General features: G+C 44.1%; 2 protein-coding genes across 2 annotated transcripts in view; one reads left to right on the top strand and one right to left on the bottom strand.

Moving 5' to 3' along the window:
- Positions 1-17,909, bottom strand: part of LOC128709754 (tachykinin-like peptides receptor 86C) — a 47,378-nt gene that overhangs the window by 16,975 nt on the left and 12,494 nt on the right. Inside the window, exons 4-5 of the mRNA XM_053804773.1 lie at positions 6,210-6,344; positions 5,412-5,492 (exon numbers count right to left, since the gene is read on the bottom strand). Coding sequence (XP_053660748.1) covers positions 5,412-5,492; positions 6,210-6,344 — 216 coding nt within the window. The remainder of the gene's footprint in view (positions 1-5,411; positions 5,493-6,209; positions 6,345-17,909) is intronic.
- LOC128709753 (phenoloxidase 2) lies at positions 8,974-17,565 on the top strand. The gene is made up of 5 exons (XM_053804771.1): positions 8,974-9,271; positions 13,538-14,220; positions 14,298-14,737; positions 16,858-17,039; positions 17,117-17,565. The coding sequence occupies exons 1-5, from the start codon at positions 8,974-8,976 to the stop codon at positions 17,563-17,565; spliced, it is 2,052 nt and encodes a 683-aa protein (XP_053660746.1).

Raw genomic sequence — 17,909 nt, forward strand, 5'->3', positions numbered from 1 at the left:
AGCTTTATCCCGGGCGCAAAAAGTGCTCGGGAAACTTTGACGCCTTTAGTAAACTTTGCTAACTCACAGCCAAATTTCCAGCCCCGATGCTAAGAACTTTTGTGGCCGGTGGTTTCCTTACTGGGGGCTGGGCAAATTGTGGTGGTTGACCGCACACTTTGCCACGTAGCCGATGCCTTGTATCGCATTGTAGGCAATTTTTGGTTGCACACACAGAGCAGAGTGTACATCCAGGAAGGACAGTACCAGATTGCGACCGTATGCTTGGTGAGCATGCTTTGTTTTGGTCGGCGGTGAACTGGAGTCATTGGACGAGTAACGAAATTTGAAATTTCGTTGATTGCATTCCAAACCCGGTACCGGTGATACTGTAGGCGGGTTCGGGAGTTGTGGTTTTTTTTGGGGGGGGTTGGAAAATATACGTCCACGCAAGAGGAAAGGAAAATACTCTGCTGGATGTAACGTCAGTTTGGCTTTGTTGGATGATGAACTCAAAAATAGATTATCTGTCATAATATTTTCACCGCACAGCGCCATACCGCCATACGTTTGGGTTGCAAGATTACACAAAAAATCCATTTTCCGAACGTGGTGCACGGAATGAACCTGCCAAGGAGCTAGCGTGTGATTGATTCTGACGATTTCGGGGAAGTTTCCCCTTTTTTTTTTAGATTCCCTTTTATCCACGGAGGAACGAGAAACCATACAGCAAAGAGTCGTGTAATTAGTATACGCTTCGCATTTCGCTCGTGCTGTTCCATCCCTACGCACCGGAGGTGTGTGAAGTGAAGAATCAATGCGCAGGAAACGGTTGGCCATTGTTTGCCGATTTCCTTCCGGTCGATCGACGCACCGTTTGAACATTTTCCCCTCACACAAACGATGTACAATCAACGCAGTAAGCAGCGTGAAATGAAAAGCGAACCGACCCATGTCTTTAAATACGCTTACCAAAACGAACCGTTATTGTTCCGCATGTGAGAAGCCATCGTACGTAACGAGCTTTAAGCTTGCGCACTTTATGATGTATCATTTTCCTTCCTGAAAAGCGGGTCAGGTTCCGTTTTGGGGATGGTTACAATTTGACACATTTCACTCCGGTTGTATTGTATATATTGTTGAGTTCATACGGTGGGGTTTCCTTACGGGTGACCCTTATCCAAAGGCGATCTACGCATTCAGTTTATGCTGCCATCGGATATTTATTTTCCCACTGCTCGACAACGCTTCCGAGCCAGGAGTCTGACAAAAAAGGGAAAAAAATATATCGGTTTTCATGGCTCTATGTATCAAAAAGTATGAACACAAGGGTCATAGCCATGGCGCACGGTAACTTATAACGGTTGTCCCCAACTAGGATCGATCGGATGCGCATCGTGCGAGTGATACCGTTGTCGGAATGTATATATGTTTTTTTTTATTCATGAAGAGCGGCCAGACCGTACCGCTATCGTTGTCGGAATATGCGCATAAAAATTTATCAAGATGGTTTTTAATAGGCCCAACTGGGAACTTTTGCGTCTTCATCTGCTTCGACTGCCCAGCTGTCGTTAATTTTCATAAAAGCCTTTCTCGAAGTCTGAACGGCACGCGGCAGACGAGTTTTGTTTTCGTGTTGTCTATTTTGATTTGTCGGAGCCGATGAATCCAGCGTCTTCGCCGAAGATCCACAGTTGAAGTGGCTCAAATCCCGACCCCGAATTCAATGGTGAAATTCGCCCGAAATTGAGTTTCGTGACGGTATTAACGAAACACAAACAGCATTACAACACGCAGCAAATAATGCGTCTGGTGGTGGCGATGGCTCACGTCAGAAGGATGGGCCGTGGGATGATGCGTTGTGATGAACAACAGGGTCTGGCTTACTCAATTATCCAACCGGATCATGTGTACCGGTGTAAGCGGGGAATGTTTCCACAGCGGGTCCGTTGTTGGCATGCGGTCAAAGAGTTACTAGTGAGGTTGGGTGCGACGCGAATCTGTTTTAGTGATCATTTTGTGTGCCTTTTTGTGAATTTGTCCGTTTCGGGAAACGGAAGAACAAATCCCAAACCCGGTTCGGTTTCGTCACACACAGCCTTACGAAGGAATGCTACTCGCTCGTTTGACGCACTTACACACTTTGTTTACCTTTACAATATGGCGCGCTTTGCCGGTGCTGATGATCCGCTGGGAATGGTAGCACATTTTCCACCAGCGGCACCGAACAAGATGCCTGGCCGACTATTGCGTTGAAGGCGTTTCCTGTGCTAACATGATGGGCAATGTTATGAGCATAATTGAATTACGTCGAGAGTTTCTGGCTCTTGTGTTCTGAAGGATTATGACGTAATTGTGAATTCATTAGCTCGGCCGATGCCACGTGTCGAAGGTGTTGGAGCTCCGTAGCTTTATGTGCATGTGCCTCGTAATTCGCATAAAAGATTCCACCAAACTTTGGTTTGCTGAGTTCACGATCCGGCTGAACCGGCGGCAAAAGATGGTCCACAATTAATGTGAAGGTTTTATTCAGGGCGTAGGAAGCTTACTGCAAGCAGCATGGCAGTTTATAGCAGATTATAGTACCGGTATCTTTCATAACGTTGCACATCTACAATGTTCTTCATACGCGTGTTGTAGTTATTCGTGACAGCAGCTGGAAGTAATTAGGGCTGTGTGCGTCATCTTTTTGTTGTGTTGAAATTCTTTCAGAACTGTTCAAACCCATGTTAAGTGGTACAATGTAGAAAATTAACAAAATAGAGAACAATTAATTATCTCATCAAATTTGGTATAGTTGATTCCCTGGGAACATGCAAAACTTTCATCGCACAAAGCATTGCTTCAGCTGAGTATTTATCTTATCCCCAGAGATAGGACGCTAGAAATGGAGAAGCAAAGCACCCATACAACTTTCCATCGCGGCACACGGATGCTTGGAATAAATACCTTAGAGAGATGCATTTTTTCACATTTGTATTCACCGTCCTCGTTCCATTTCTTCAACATACAAAACGGTGCGGTGCGTCAACATCCCGGATGTTGAACTGTTCCTTCCATTTCATCAACCACTAGTGGTGGATCAACTTTCCTCTACTGAAAGGTTTCTAGCAAGCATTCTTTTTGACTATTTTTTAAACCGTTCAACAACTTTTACCTGGTAGCACAGCTTTTCTGACAGTCGGTAATTTATTTAACAAACTCATAGTCTTCAGGGACTGCACAGTTTGGTTCATGCGAGCGTATATTTACCACCCAACCATGAGCAGGGTTTGCCGGATGGTAGAGCACGCCTGATGCTTCGCACAACATGTCCGGTATCATGGCATGTACATTCTTGGGGGAAAAAAAACTTTCCGATATCCCCGTATGCTGCGTCACCACGAAACCAAATGGTTCGTGGCTCAAATGTAGGATTTCCTCTCAAATTTTGTTTGCCTTTCTTCTTCCCAACTCTGCGCATTGGGACTCAGTTCTGCATTAGGAGGAAAATTCAATTATTAACATTCGAAGGATTTACGGGACGGGGCAACCCAAAACCTGACCTCCAACAATGACCGTTCGGAGAGCGTCCAAATCACGATGTATTCATTTCTTTTCTAAATTCCAGCATCGCGACGCCAACTGCGTTCCGTAATTTTTCAGTCCCAGGCTGGTCGGGCGAACGAGCGGGATGAGTGTCAACGAGCGGTCAACGAGCGGTCAGCAGTGATGTTGTGGACAGGCCGTGTGGTTGCTCCGTTCGGTAGCATCGTTTGGTTTTGCAGTGATGGTTTTAGCAGTTCCTTTTCTAGCTGCTTGCTGTATCGATGTGACGCGGCAACGGCAACGAGTTTGTTATTCGGAGTGGAAAAATTTGGGTATCATATTTTGGAACCATGACAGACCTGCTGCCCTGGTTGGCCGATTGGCTGTCATGTGCTTTGCGTTGTGCCACGGTATTTCGGCGACATTTTTTGACGTGCCTTTTGACTGAATAAATTTGTTTACCATTTATTTCACGTGTCCAGTGAACGGTGAAGCAACGAGGTCAGATTTTACAAAAAAAAAAACAGTAGTAGCTGCAATACGTTCCACACAGCTTTGGACAAATTTAAGTCGTTGAACAGAACATATGCAATCAGTATTTTCATTGAATTATTAGAAAATATATTTGATTCACATCCAGATCTGATAATTGTTTGGTATACAGTTCAATTTATTGGTTGATAATAACGAAGACCAAACTTATTATGACGCGCTTTTTAATTAAGAAATCACGACGTGCAAATCTGTCAACTGGGCTAAAAATATCAACTCAAAAAGTTTACGCTTTTACAAGTGCTTTTTACAAGTAATTGACATTAGCTTTCATTTTCAGACACAGTCTTGCTGATCTATTAGTAACTGATTATTACAACTGGTCTATTCCTAATTCAAAGTGTCAGTAAATGTTTTCATAAAAGTTAGAATTTCTGTACATTTTCGACAAAATACCAGGGGGTTCCACAAACCTGTTTTTTTTTACAGCGTTCGTGTGCTGGGCTTGGAAAACGTTAACTTTGGTATGTTTTCCCATAAAGTTCTGTTCGTGTATTCTTGGATGTACAAAGATTCTCATTAAAAAAAGAAAACATTTCGAAAATTTAATGAGAAATATGTTGTCTTTTTGAGCTGAGTTCCTTGTAAGTTTTACATTACACGGAATGATATATTAAAAGCGGTTTAATTTCGTTTACTGGAACATCCGATACGTGGTACGTGATGACATTTTTGAAAAGTATTCCGTGGGTCATATTTAATGCGTAAGAATTTGCTTCTGCCAAATTTTGGTAGAATTTCTTTGTCTACTTTATGTTCATGCTTTTGTTTAGTGTCGATTTATGTTTTTTTGTGTGTTATGATTAGTGTATTCAACTTTGTCGTATTTTTTTTCTAATAAATATTAGAATCATTTGCAACTATGCAACAAAATAACCATTGTATTTTTTTCGAATAGGGGTTTCGTTATCGCAAACAAGCAAAGCAAGCGTGTTAGAGCGTTGGTGCCGATACATGGATGGCAGGCACTGTACATAAGTTTGGCAAACCGAAAAGAGCTGCCAACCTGTTTTTTTTTTTCATTGTTCCTGCCCAGTATGCTACGAATGTTGTGCCCACTGTGCTTCGGTATGCAGATGTGTTGTCAAACCGTGATGTTAACTGCTACGAAACAAAGCCCGCCCGTATGTTTTCGGTCGCGGAAAGACCGGAGTTCAGGAAGTACGGTTGCTAAAACATGTCAACGAATATCGGATAGACACAGTGATAGAAAATGTTGCTGACGGAAATCAGACCATCCGTTTATCGGCAGTGACGTAAAATGCATGGAATTTAGGGTATGAAAATAAATGCATGGAATGGTATGTCAAACATTCGAGTGGGCTAAACAATGCGCATACCGAAATACTTACATGTAATCTGCCATGGATGTTGGATAACGTCCATCGGGCCAAAGCATGTAGCACACTGTTCGCGTTTTGCCGTTATTGTATCTTGCGAAGGAAGCAAAGAAAAGGAAATGGTAATTAAAACAGTTGAATTATTATTATAAACTGAGAATTTTAATGAAACATGTTCTACACAGTCAACAAGTGTTAATACAATATTAATTTAACTATTTTTTTGCATTGTGATTGTGCTTTATAAATAATTTAATGCTAAAAAGGAAATTTAGTTTAAGCGAATTGTCGGATTAAAGTTAATATTACCATTGCATTATTATAACTTTAAAGTCACATTGTCAATTTTAAATAAATAATTCCATAATTTCTATCTTGTATTTTTGTTTTTCTACCTAACGTAAAATATATTCTGCAACTATATATTTCAAGAAATAAGTTAAGCCATTTAAATTTCCAAAACGCGAAGCATGTGTTATAACAAAGTATCATGATTAAGCAAAAACTAAATTGCACAGTCATGTTGCACTAATTCGTGGTGACACTTCCGGCGCACTCTGCACTAGCACCGTGTAATTTAATACAACTCCTTCTTAGCAAAACTATCGAATTTTATCTGCAACTACCATCGAATAGTGTCCTTTTCAATTTGATTTGATCCTTTATCGTTACGCCGTACAGTCCCTATCTGTGTGCGGCTATCGCTTTCTCTCTCTCTTTCTCTCTCATACACACGCTCTCACTCTCTCTCTCTCTCTCGTTCTCTTTCTCTTGCGCTCTACTGAACGTCCTTTGCTCGTTTAAACTTACCGCTTTGTCATCACAGTCGAGTACATCAGGCACGGTGCCGCCAGAACACAGCTCAGCGCCCAGATGATTAAAAGAAAGATCCGGGCCTTCTTCCTTGACGTCCGGTGGCGTAACGGATGCACTATCGCAATGTACCTTCGATTGGGCAGGATGCAAAGCAAGCAAGCAGAACACATCGGGCCGAATGGGTTGTTGTAGATGAAAGAGAGAAGGATGGAAAGGCCATGAGATGATGGGGAGTAACATTGTGCCATGGCGGAATGCGATCCTTTGAAGACAGCTGCCAACCTTCGTCCCACGGCACGCGGTTTAGCATTACGCAATACTGAGAAGGCGTCGACGCAGGCGATCCCATTTCCGGCAACTCTTTTATAATTGAAAACGCTGGTGAAATGGTGAATTCCAAAGAAAGTGTTGGTCGACGAGAAAATGCTGCTTGTTGAAATGTACAGTCTCAGTTTACACGTTTTTGGTGCTATTTTTTTGCGCTGTGCTTAGTTTTCCGAGAAATTGTGTAATTGTGATATCGAATTTCGAACGCAGCAGCAGATGCAATTATTGATGCAGATGCAATTATTTACCAAGGTGTACGAAAATCAGGTGATCTCATACCATGTAAATTGAGATCTAAAGCCAGGAAAAAAAATCAAATTTTGACTGGACGGGTGAAAACAAAACTGGTAGAAATTGCTCACGCACATATGTAGTGGCCGTTGATCGCCTTATCAGTGATTAGTTTGTGAACGAATTATCTGCCTTTAAGTTCTCCCAAAATCGTTTATATGTGTGGTTGGCATTATGTTAAGTTATATTTAAGATTCTGAGACGTAACATCTGTGTCGTACTTGGCCGCCAATGTGCTGGACGTGCTAGATTTAGATCCATGGAGGTTGATATGACTCAAGTACACGGGATAGTGCTGTGTGATTCGCAGACAATGCGCAATCCGTAGAAAGTATATTTGGTTACAAGCAAGAAAACGAATATTTGAACATTCTAAAACATGCATTCGTTTTCATATTTATATATATGTGTGTGTGTGGCAGTATTTTCACCCGTTCCGTGAAATGTGACAGCCAAGTTTGATAAAAAAGAAGGCTATGAGACCGCCTAATCTTCATACGCTTTGCGCTTTACTACTGAAACACATTTGCTTACTGCCATTAAACCGCTGTGAACATACGACAAATGCCGTCACTGGCCAAACAAATTAACGTTCCAGCGCTAAATTAATCATACCACGGAAGTGATTGATTTCCAATAGGTTAATCCCATTAACAAAACCACATTGCATTAGCACGTGGCATGGTGCAGTGAATTTCTCGTTACACCAAATTTTAATAATCCAATTTAGGAGAAATAATAACAAAGAATTATCCAACCAACTTTCTTATTACGCCTGTACAGAACAGTAAATATCGGGTGACAATTTTCCGCGAACTCGTGTACTCCCCTCGTACCGTTTGGCACGTGTTCAAGATGCATCGTACGGATAACATCACACGGTTGCGAAAACTTCATGGAATTCGACTTTATGTCAAAACGGTAAAGCCATTTTGAGTAAAAAATGAAACACAGCAAAAAACACTTCCGCCTTTTAGTCGAAGTTTTGTAAATGGAATTCTGCTCAAAAAAAGCCATACTAATGAAATTCGATTATAGCTACGCGTGTATCGTTACGCTCATGCAGTCATGCTTATTTCTTTATATCGCTCCTTCATTCGCTTATCGCTTTCTAGGTAATGTGAAAATTGAAAACTTCAACCATCGTTATCGATAAAGTACACCACACAATGCACGCACTCGCGCAGACATTGGTACCCGTCTAACATCCTACGTGTGCCACGTGTATCGATGCGCCTTAGGGATACATACATTTTATGCTGATTCCAATTGTGCGAAATTTCCAATACAAATATCATGTTTTGTTTTGTTTCCTCTGTGAACGAGTGTCACTCACAGGCTTTCATGCTATTTTGGACGCTTCATGCCACCGGCAAGCGTATGGTGGGAATTGGTTTGAGCGTGATAAAATCGCTACTGAGACCCCCTGGGGGTGATAAAAAAAACAGGCATACATACCTCCGCTAGACGAAGCCGCTGCTCTTCTGTTGCTCGCTTTTGGGCTAACCGCACAATGCGCGATAGCGTCGCGTCAGTCCAGCTATATTTGGACAGCAATGTTGTTGCTGCGTTTGGTATATTTGGCTGCCATGGCCACCGTGTACATGTTGCATGGTGGTGCGCCCGGAAGACACGGAAACATTCCAGTTTCGCGCTTGTTTACATTCATCGTATCGTCACGCTAAACCATGACCTATGCAGTACGGGTGGATAACATTCGCAGAAGTCTGTTGTGGTCGTAGCTTACCGCAAGAGACAAGCGAGCACCAATGTTAATGAACTGCTACCGTTCTTTGGGTGCGTTCCTGTCGATAAGAGAGGTTGGATACAATCCGTCCGACGAATTATCACAGATTGTTTGAGGTTCTTGCTATCACGGATTCGTACGTACCATTGACCTTTCGTGCGCGGCGCCTTTAAATGGACTGCTATAAAAGAATCTGTCCCCATTGCGGCAGTCGGCATATCGTGCGATAAGTTCGACACGTCTCGAGTCGGACGGAAAACCGTCCCGCATTGCGTATCCTTCGTGTCCTGACCTACCCGTGCATCGTTGTGAGACAAACGGCGCGTGTGAGAGTGAAGTGTCCTGAGGTGAAAGTGCAACCAGAAAGCAACCTCAAGCCGGCGCTCCAACAGGATGGTGTTCGATAAGAAGCATTTGCTGTTGCTGCTGGACCGACCCCGGGAACCGGTGTTCATGGGCAAGGGCCGGGTAGTGTTCGATGTACCGGACAACTATCTTACCGATCGGTACCGACCGATTGGGCCCGAAATTCAAAACCGATTCGGCGAGAATGCGGAAGAGCGGGTAACGGTGCGCAGCATCGCCCTGCCCGATCTTCGCATACCCATGTCGCTCGGTCGCCAGGAACAGTTTTCGCTCTTTATTCCACGCCATCGAAAAATAGCCGCACGCTTGATTGACATCTTCATGGGTAAGTGGAATAATAGCGCCAGTGAGGTCACTGTACAGTGTGCTACTTGCTTCGATGCGTTGCACACACATAATCCCTTGCGACCTTGAAGCCAAAAGGCCCATCACTACGATACCAAGGGGCAAGGATAAAACATTAAGATAAATTGTCTTCCCTGTAGTTACGTTTTTCCGTGTGTCTACCATGTCATGCTGCTTCCAACAGCACGCTAAATTGCTTCCACTGTACATAATGCTAGGGCCACGTGTGGTTCCGCTTGGGGCGCCATTATTTGGAACGAATTGGGTTCGGACACCAGAACATTATTATTAGTTATTTAAGCAGTTGTACAAAATTGTAACAACTCCGTGTGATTGCAAGCGTTCGGTAGGTATCGTGGCAGTATAACTAATTCACAAATTAGTAGTAGCAAATTATTGCGATCGTTAGTTCAACGCACTCCATTGTGTGTGTGTGTGTGTGGTATTTCAATAAAACTCTCCGAAACAAATTGCTACCAAATTGCTAACGCGAAATCATGGTTCCATATACCAGAACGCAGCAGTGCACGAAATCACTGCTTCACGAACAAAAAATAGCGTCCTTAACAGTGTTAGTTCCTATTTGAACCGGAAGGCAACAGAGCGTTCGAAACGGCGCCATTTCGCACTCAACAGTATTTGATGTTATTTCTACCAAGTCAGTGTGCGGAAATTCATCATTTCAGTGTAATAAATCTCTTTGATCTGTTGACAATATCGCTAAAGTTATGCAACCTGCGTAACTAACGCTACACAACAAAGCCATTGAATGTGGTGAGCATCGGTAAAACCCTGCATGCTGATTCATTCTGTCGCTAGTTCGAGTATGTGACACTCAACCATAAACGAACAAAGATCAATACAGACAAATTATGCAGATGGTACCCACACGCCCATTGTTCCCGAGCAACAAGCAATTGATTTCCTTTGCCGATGGTTTCGATCGATTTGTTTCTTACTGTCATGTCGGCTTTTCATTCGACTACGATTATCCTCACCCTCCGGCACATTGATTGATACTGGGTCCGATTTCCGCAAACCGAATGATTCCCCCAGTCGACGGTAGTTTCTGTTGCCAGCCATGCCGGCACGGGTGACAGAACCTCATTGAGAGGTGCCGGAAAGAAGCGATAATGTATGCAAACCACGCTGGAGTGGCTATGTTCGCTGGAAAGCTGTACGTGGCACAGACCGCAATCAGTTGTTGGTTTGCTTCTCTGCTAGTTTCATTATTCACAGCATGTCGTCCGGGGGTGGGCACATCGGTCCCGAAGCGCAGCAGAACATTAGCGTAAATGGCGTACGAAACCGAGCACCTTCAACAATAAATAGCAATCGGACTAATCATACGTACCAGCTTTGGTATAGAAAATGGCTATCCAACTTGATTGCTATTGGGTTTTTTCAATTATAAAGCTATCCAACTTTCTTCTTCTCTCTCTGTCACACACACACACATCCTTGTCCATTCTTTTTTATACTTCGCAAAGAGTTATCGCACTGCTTATTAGATCGTGAACCGGACGGGTCTTTACACTAGGTCTTCCATCCGGCAAAATGAAACCGTCAGTCAAACCGACTGAAAAGTGTTTAATATCGAGCACCCCTAAGCACCACATACACGTGGCTGGTTGAAGCTTTCAACATCAAAGCACTGCACAATTAGTGGGAAAAAAGGTTATTTCACGCGGAGAAATGTATGCAAAAAGGAACACTTTGCAGCTTTGCAGCTCACGTATCGTTCGGGGTCGTTCACGGGACCAAAGAAGGAATGTGCTACACCGGTAGCGCTTTAGCGATAAGAGGAGATTGCCGGTAATAGAGGATGATCATTTAATGCCGTCACCAGATAAGGCGTGTTTTTTTTTGCTGTGGCGATGTGCTCGATGAGGTAGAAAAGGCGGAACTGATTTGTCTGAAGCGAAATATGAACGGAATGTTTAATTTACGGGTGCAGCGTTTTGCTGTGAACGTATAAATTTCATAAGACATTCAAGATTATCTGTTGAATAGGTTGGGAATGTTGTTTAAAGCTCTACCAGCACGGTATCACATGCATTGGTGGTAGATTTGCTCTATGAAATGAAAAAAGAAAAACATATTACGATCATGTGTTTCGCACATAAACATTGGAGTTAATTTTGGCACCCTGCTGAGTGATAAATGTATGTACCCCAGTTCCCCAGATGCATGAATGCTTTTAGACGGTGCCCTATCGTACCAGTTGGCACGCTCTGTTTTAATCCTACGCAACGATTTGCTACGCTACGATGAAAAATCAATTACCATAAAAGCTTCTTCGTGGCAAAATTTGTTGATATTAATATTGCTGGTAAAATTCACCAACCTTTCATCAACGATGTACACACGCAAAGAAGGAGAGACGAAAGATTTTTCTGCAACCACTTTCCGCACGCACACACACACAAAGAGTGTGAGCAGAAAAGATGTCGCCTAACAAATGCAGGCTAGCTTTTCCACCCATCCAATGTTGCCTGCTGAAAGGTTCCCAAATAAAATCTATCCTTCCTAGGAATAACCATCCACCATCACACCGTGGATGAACGGAGGGTGTGAGAAATTGTTCAATTTTTGCACCTACCGCGGACATCCTTCTTCGGACCAAATCTAGTTAAAAGTTAACAAACCCGAACAAGAAATCCATGCTGAAGAAGCACCGAGAAAGCACTTGCGTCTACCGCTCAAATGAAGTCCCATTCATTCGTCGCTCGGGGGGTTTTTACTTTTGGGACAAACAGGTTTCATGTTCTGCGTCGTTGTTTTCTCTTGTTTCGTTTTTGCCCATTTTACTCGGGAAACATTTGTCTTTCGTGGACAAATTGAGCTGCAGTGAGATTTGTTTCCATTAGCCGTTAGGCCACCGCTTGGAACCTTGGTTTGGCTCAGAACGAGTTTGCTGCGAGACGGGTTTAAAAATACCGCCAATTGTTTGTCTTGCAATTTAACCAATTATGTTTTAGGATGAGCGTTAAAAAGGCTGTTCTCGGAGAATGAAAATGGATGGTTGATTTTTTCCAATTTACCATAAATTTACACAAGAACTTAAAAAACGTATATGATGTGTCGTGCTTGGCTGTTGGTTTTAGTGATGAAACGCTCCGAAACAGGATGTAAACTAACGGTTCCAGAGCAGGTTCTGCACTAAAGGCGGCGGATTCGGCTTCGAACTAGCTTTATTCTGCGTCCACATCACGTTGTATCACAGTTTCTCTTTAATGAACTGCCATATGCTATGTTCTACTAACACTCTTTCGCACGTTAAATACACCTTGGTTGATGAAGTTGCCTGGTATATACTATAGCTTGATGATCGACTGGGACTCGGTTTTCTATCTTTAATTGCTCATTTACCTTGAATGGAAAAAGATACAATACATTGACCGCTTCTTAGTAATAAACGGTGTTTTGAGGAGTCCAAAGGAGTATTGCAGCGGGCTCTTAAGCCATTTGTTCGTAGCCTACCCCAGAGCCGATAGTTCTGCTTACTTACTTATCAAGCGCAACAACCGCAACTACAACTTTAATCTTGTTATTTTTAAATTTGACTCAAAATTGGTGACATTTTGGAAGACTTCAAAGGTACGTCCAGCTATCTGCATCACTGCGTAAGTTAGGATTTGGATTGACTTGTAGAAGATGATCCACCGCCGATTCGCGGATGGCCCTCTTTAGCGCTAGGTTGAAGAGTAGATAAGCTAGTCCATTTTCTTGGCGCAGATGCTTGTCGGTAGCGAAGGACCCTGAGGCCTCTGCGTCATTGAGTCGTAATATTTTCATCTGGCTATGCTGTCGTATGCGACATTGAAGGGAATAAAGAGATGGAAGGAGTGTAGCTGCTGCTCCGCCATCTTCTCCACGATCTGTCTCATGGTGAATATCTGATCAGTGGTTGATTTTCAAGACAAGACGATCTTGCAAGTAAACGAGAGAATATCTTGTAGGCGGTATTTAACATTACGGTGTAACCTCTGTAATTGCTGTACTCCAGCTTATTTATCTTCTTGCACAAGAGGTAGATGATACCAATATGCCAAACATAAGACATTGATTTAATCGTTTGTTCAGAACCTTCTTATCCCTAAAAAATCCTCCAATGTGTGGCAACAAAAGTTGTCATGAGTCAGTTGGTACTGGCTCTGGTCCAAACCAGAGCGCTCTGGTTTAAAGTTCGCTCATCACTATTTTGTTTTCCAGTGTAAACTAAAGCCTTTCTCAATTTCGTCAGGTATGCGTAACGTGGAGGATCTACAAAGTTGCGCAGTATTCGCGCGCGATCGTATCAATCCGTACCTGTTCAACTATGCGCTATCGGTAGCGTTGCTACATCGCAAGGACACTCACGATCTCGATCTGCCAACCATCATTGAGGTGTTTCCGGACAAGTACGTCGATTCGAAGGTGTTTTCCCAGATCCGCGAGGAGGCAACGGTTGTGCCGGAGGGTATGCGGATGCCGATCGTTATCCCGAAGGACTACACAGCGTCCGATCTGGACGAGGAACACCGGCTGTGGTATTTCCGCGAGGATATTGGCGTGAATCTGCACCACTGGCACTGGCATCTGGTGTATCCGTTTGATGCTTCCAACCGTGCGATCGTGGACAAGGACCGTCGGGGTGAACTGTTTTACTACATGCACCAGCAACTGGTGGCACGGTATAACTTCGAGCGGTTCAGCAACCGGTTGCAGCGCGTCAAGCGGCTGAACAACTTGCGCGAGCCGATTAGTGAAGGTTATTTTCCGAAGCTGGACTCACTCGTAGCTAGCAGAGCTTGGCCGGGACGTGTCGATTCGAGTGTGCTGAAGGACCTGAACCGTGAAGCCGACCAGATCAAGCAGGATGTGGCCGACCTGGAGCGCTGGATTGATCGTATCTACGAAGCGATTCATCAAGGATTCGTTGTTGATGTAAGTTCTGCACCTTGCTCCTTCTGTCATCAATGCCATGCAGTCTAATGTTTTGGGCGACCGATGGATTTTATTAGGAATCCGGTAACCGCATCCCGCTGGACGAGCAGAAAGGGATCGACCATCTCGGTAATATCATCGAGTCATCCACCCTGTCGCCAAACAGGCAGCTGTACGGCGATATGCACAACATGGGGCACGTCTTCATCTCGTACGCTCACGACCCGGACCATCGGCATCTCGAGTCGTTTGGCGTGATGGGCGATGTGGCGACGGCGATGCGTGATCCGGTGTTTTACCGCTGGCACTCGTACATCGACGACATCTTCCAGGAGCACAAGAACAAGCTAACACCGTACACCCGGTCGCAGCTCACCTTCGACGGAATTTCCATCACCGGCATCACGGTGCAGCCGGAGGACGGTCAACCGAACACGTTCCAGACGTTCTGGCAGCAGTCCGATGTGGATCTGTCGCGCGGCATGGACTTTGTGCCGAGAGGCAATGTCTTCGCTAGGTAAGGTTGTCATGCATCATGGCATTGCTAGGGTTGGGGTTATTTAAATTCTCTGCACGCGTTAAATGGGTCTACTTCTACGAATTCCCATAGTCACCAACAATTTGACTAATTAATGTCAAGGGTGTGAGTTCTCATATGACACTCGTAAATGTCGCAATTAGAGTGTCCATTTCTCCATCACCCGTTGTCCTGCTGGGTTTGTTGTCACAGGGCACATAATTGATTCCATACAATTACAATTACGATAGCTAACGAGTTTCTAAGTGGATAAAAGCTTACATCAAACCGACATGAGAGATCAGTTTCCAGCGAAAAAAAATAAACGCATAAGCATATGCACGGTTGACGGGCGATGCAAAACATTTTGCGCTAAGCAACACAACAAAAACACAAACACTCAAACATCAAACCATTTCCCACTAATCCTAGCACACGTTTTTTTTTTGTTTTTCCTGCCATCACTGCCAACAGAATGCTGTTGATGGCACATGGTGCGTGCCACTTTGCATTCTGACTTCCCGGTACCGGTATTTTCGGTGTCATCAAATTGGTTTCATTTTTCAGCATCTCCCAATCGTGGACGGTTGGATCATGGTGCCCGGCACATGTGGCACATCCCAACTTTGCTTGTTCGATTGGAATTTAATTGAATTAACACGACCTCCCAAACAGTAAGAAGCATTGAACGGTACCAATGTGTGGATAAAGAAGCGTAAAATGATGTGAATGTGTAATGGTAAATACCGGTACGCTCGGACACCCTTCGGATGATGGATGTGCAATGAAGCGGTCCTGTCAGGTTCAGTAATTTTCCATGTGAACACAGCGCAACCATTTGGGTATTTCTGTGGGGATATTTGGGGGAGGGGTTAGGCTCGCATGTAAAATGATCGTTTAGCGAGCTGTTTTCTGGATGAAGCACAGTATATGCGCTGCAGAACATGCTCCACATTCGGTGCACCATTCGTATTTCGTGGTAAGCGTGCAAAAAGAAAAAAAGAATTTTGTACAAGTTTTCCACACACACATTTGGATGGATAGTGATGGATGCTGTTGTGCAAAATATTGCGCTTAGTACATGCCAAATTTCTATAGAATTGCAATTTCATAATTACACACCTTTTACAAGTATGAACCATGGAATCACGTTTTATTTCCATATCAAATGGTACAGTGCATGTAAAGAGATTTGACCAATCTACCTAATTAGTTATCAAGCAAGCATTTCACGCTGGGAAATTGTGATAATTTATCTTTTCGCTTTATTTTTACCGCCCAACGGTTAGCGCTTATTACGCCAAACAAATACGCTGTTGCTCGCCGAGTGCGTGGTGCGTGTGTGCTGTGCCGTTCCCAGGCATCGCATGATTACGTCCAATTTTCCACATACCATCGCTCTGAAAAGTTCTCCCCTTAGATTCATTACATCGCCGAAACGAACGGCGAATGAGTTTTTCATTCACGAACTGCAATGTTTCACCGTTCTCTAAATGAACTCTTTGGCCACACGATACGCTTTGCGTACATTGGTTACGCTTACGTAAAACATGAACGTCTTCCAGCTTGCAGCATAAAGCGATGCTAGTCGCGTGTTTGGGAAAGCTATGCGAAAAAGGAACCACCACAACAACAAAACATCACACAAAACGAATCTCTTGCGTAGGTACGTGGACGAACATGAAGTTGGCGAAAGTAATTTAGCCCGAAAGACAGCAGCGCATCGCCACGCAAAACACAGTGGAAAAAGTTTGTTCGTTTTAATTACCGTTTATTCGGGCACATGTAACGAATGGCGGTGCGAATGTAGCCGTGCAACAGCACCGAACTAAAACCATTCATCTCAACCACGTCCATGGGGCCGGCGTGAGAGTGTGCGACATAATCTTGGCTAACTTCGAGGCAGCCAATTTTTTCACTGTCAAGTGAGTTATGCCTTTCCTTTGAAGGACTTCTACGATTCAACGAACGCATTAGCGATTAAGTCACTTCCTTTCCGAACGTTTAATTGAGAAATGGCCCATTTTGTTCGCTGGTTGGCTGTTACATGAGTAACGGTGACATTTTGGCTAGTGTTACTAATTTACCGTCAACAACTTTTCTGCCCGCCATCTCGAAAGGTTCACCCATCTGCAACACTCTCCGTTCGTGACGACCATCATGATCGAGAATGATTCGGACGCCCAGCGCATGGCTTTTGTGCGCGTTTTCGTGGCGCCGAAAAACGACGAACGCGGCACACCGATGGTGTTCCGCGACCAGCGCCTGTTTATGGTGGAGCTGGACAAATTTCTGGTTGCCTGTAAGTATGCCCGGTGGTGAACTCGTTCTTTGCTAGTGTCTGTGAGTGTTCACTGTACGTCATGTTTTTTTTTTCAGTGCGACCTGGTTCAAATCGCATTCGGCGGCGGTCGAAGGAGTCCACCGTTACCATTCCGTTCGAGCGCACGTTCCGCAACCTGGACCAAAACCGGCCCGAACCGGATACGCCCCAGGAGGCTGAGTTTAACTTTTGCGGCTGTGGATGGCCGGCGCACATGCTCATACCGAAGGGTCTGCCCGAAGGACTGCCGGCGGATCTCTTCATCATGGTGTCGAACTACGAGGAGGATCGTGTTGTGCAGGATCTGGTCGGGACGTGTAACGATGCGGCATCGTACTGTGGTGTACGCGATCGGCTGTATCCGGATCGGAAGGCGATGGGCTATCCGTTCGATAGGGCGGCCCGTAGCGGGGTGGACAGTTTGGCTAACTTCCTGACGCCCAACATGGCCGTACAGTCGATCACGGTTGTGCATAACGATCGTACTGTAAACAGGACCAGTTAAAATTATGAATACGTTCAGCAGGGAAGCCTTGTGTATGGAGAGCTCAAAATATTATTACTTTCAATAAACATGTAACCTCTTCTTCAAAGCTTATTTTCATCTATTTCTATTTTTTCATATATATCTATTTTTTGTTTGTGTACTCTAATAAGGCCCGTTAAAAAGTTCGCGGACACCATTGAAATATTTCCGTAACGGGTGCACGCGCGAACATACTTTCTGGGAGCGATTAAAAAAATCTTCGATACAAAACCTCTAAGTTGTGTCGATCATCCAGGTGATAGTTAGAGACTTGGACACGGATTCCCTTACCGGGGCCGTTGAGCACATTGAGGCCTAAGGTA

This window comes from Anopheles marshallii, chromosome 2, assembly GCF_943734725.1.
Source record: "Anopheles marshallii chromosome 2, idAnoMarsDA_429_01, whole genome shotgun sequence".
Classification (NCBI taxonomy): domain Eukaryota; kingdom Metazoa; phylum Arthropoda; class Insecta; order Diptera; family Culicidae; genus Anopheles; species Anopheles marshallii.

Bases quoted from the DNA above. Each gene is read 5' to 3' on its own strand.
- LOC128709753 (XM_053804771.1), top strand. From the start codon at position 8,974: ATGGTGTTCGATAAGAAGCATTTGCTGTTGCTGCTGGACCGACCCCGG. The intron at 9,272-13,537 runs GTAAGTGGAATA...CAATTTCGTCAG, and splicing joins CTTGATTGACATCTTCATGG to GTATGCGTAACGTGGAGGAT. The intron at 14,221-14,297 runs GTAAGTTCTGCA...GGATTTTATTAG, and splicing joins ATCAAGGATTCGTTGTTGAT to GAATCCGGTAACCGCATCCC.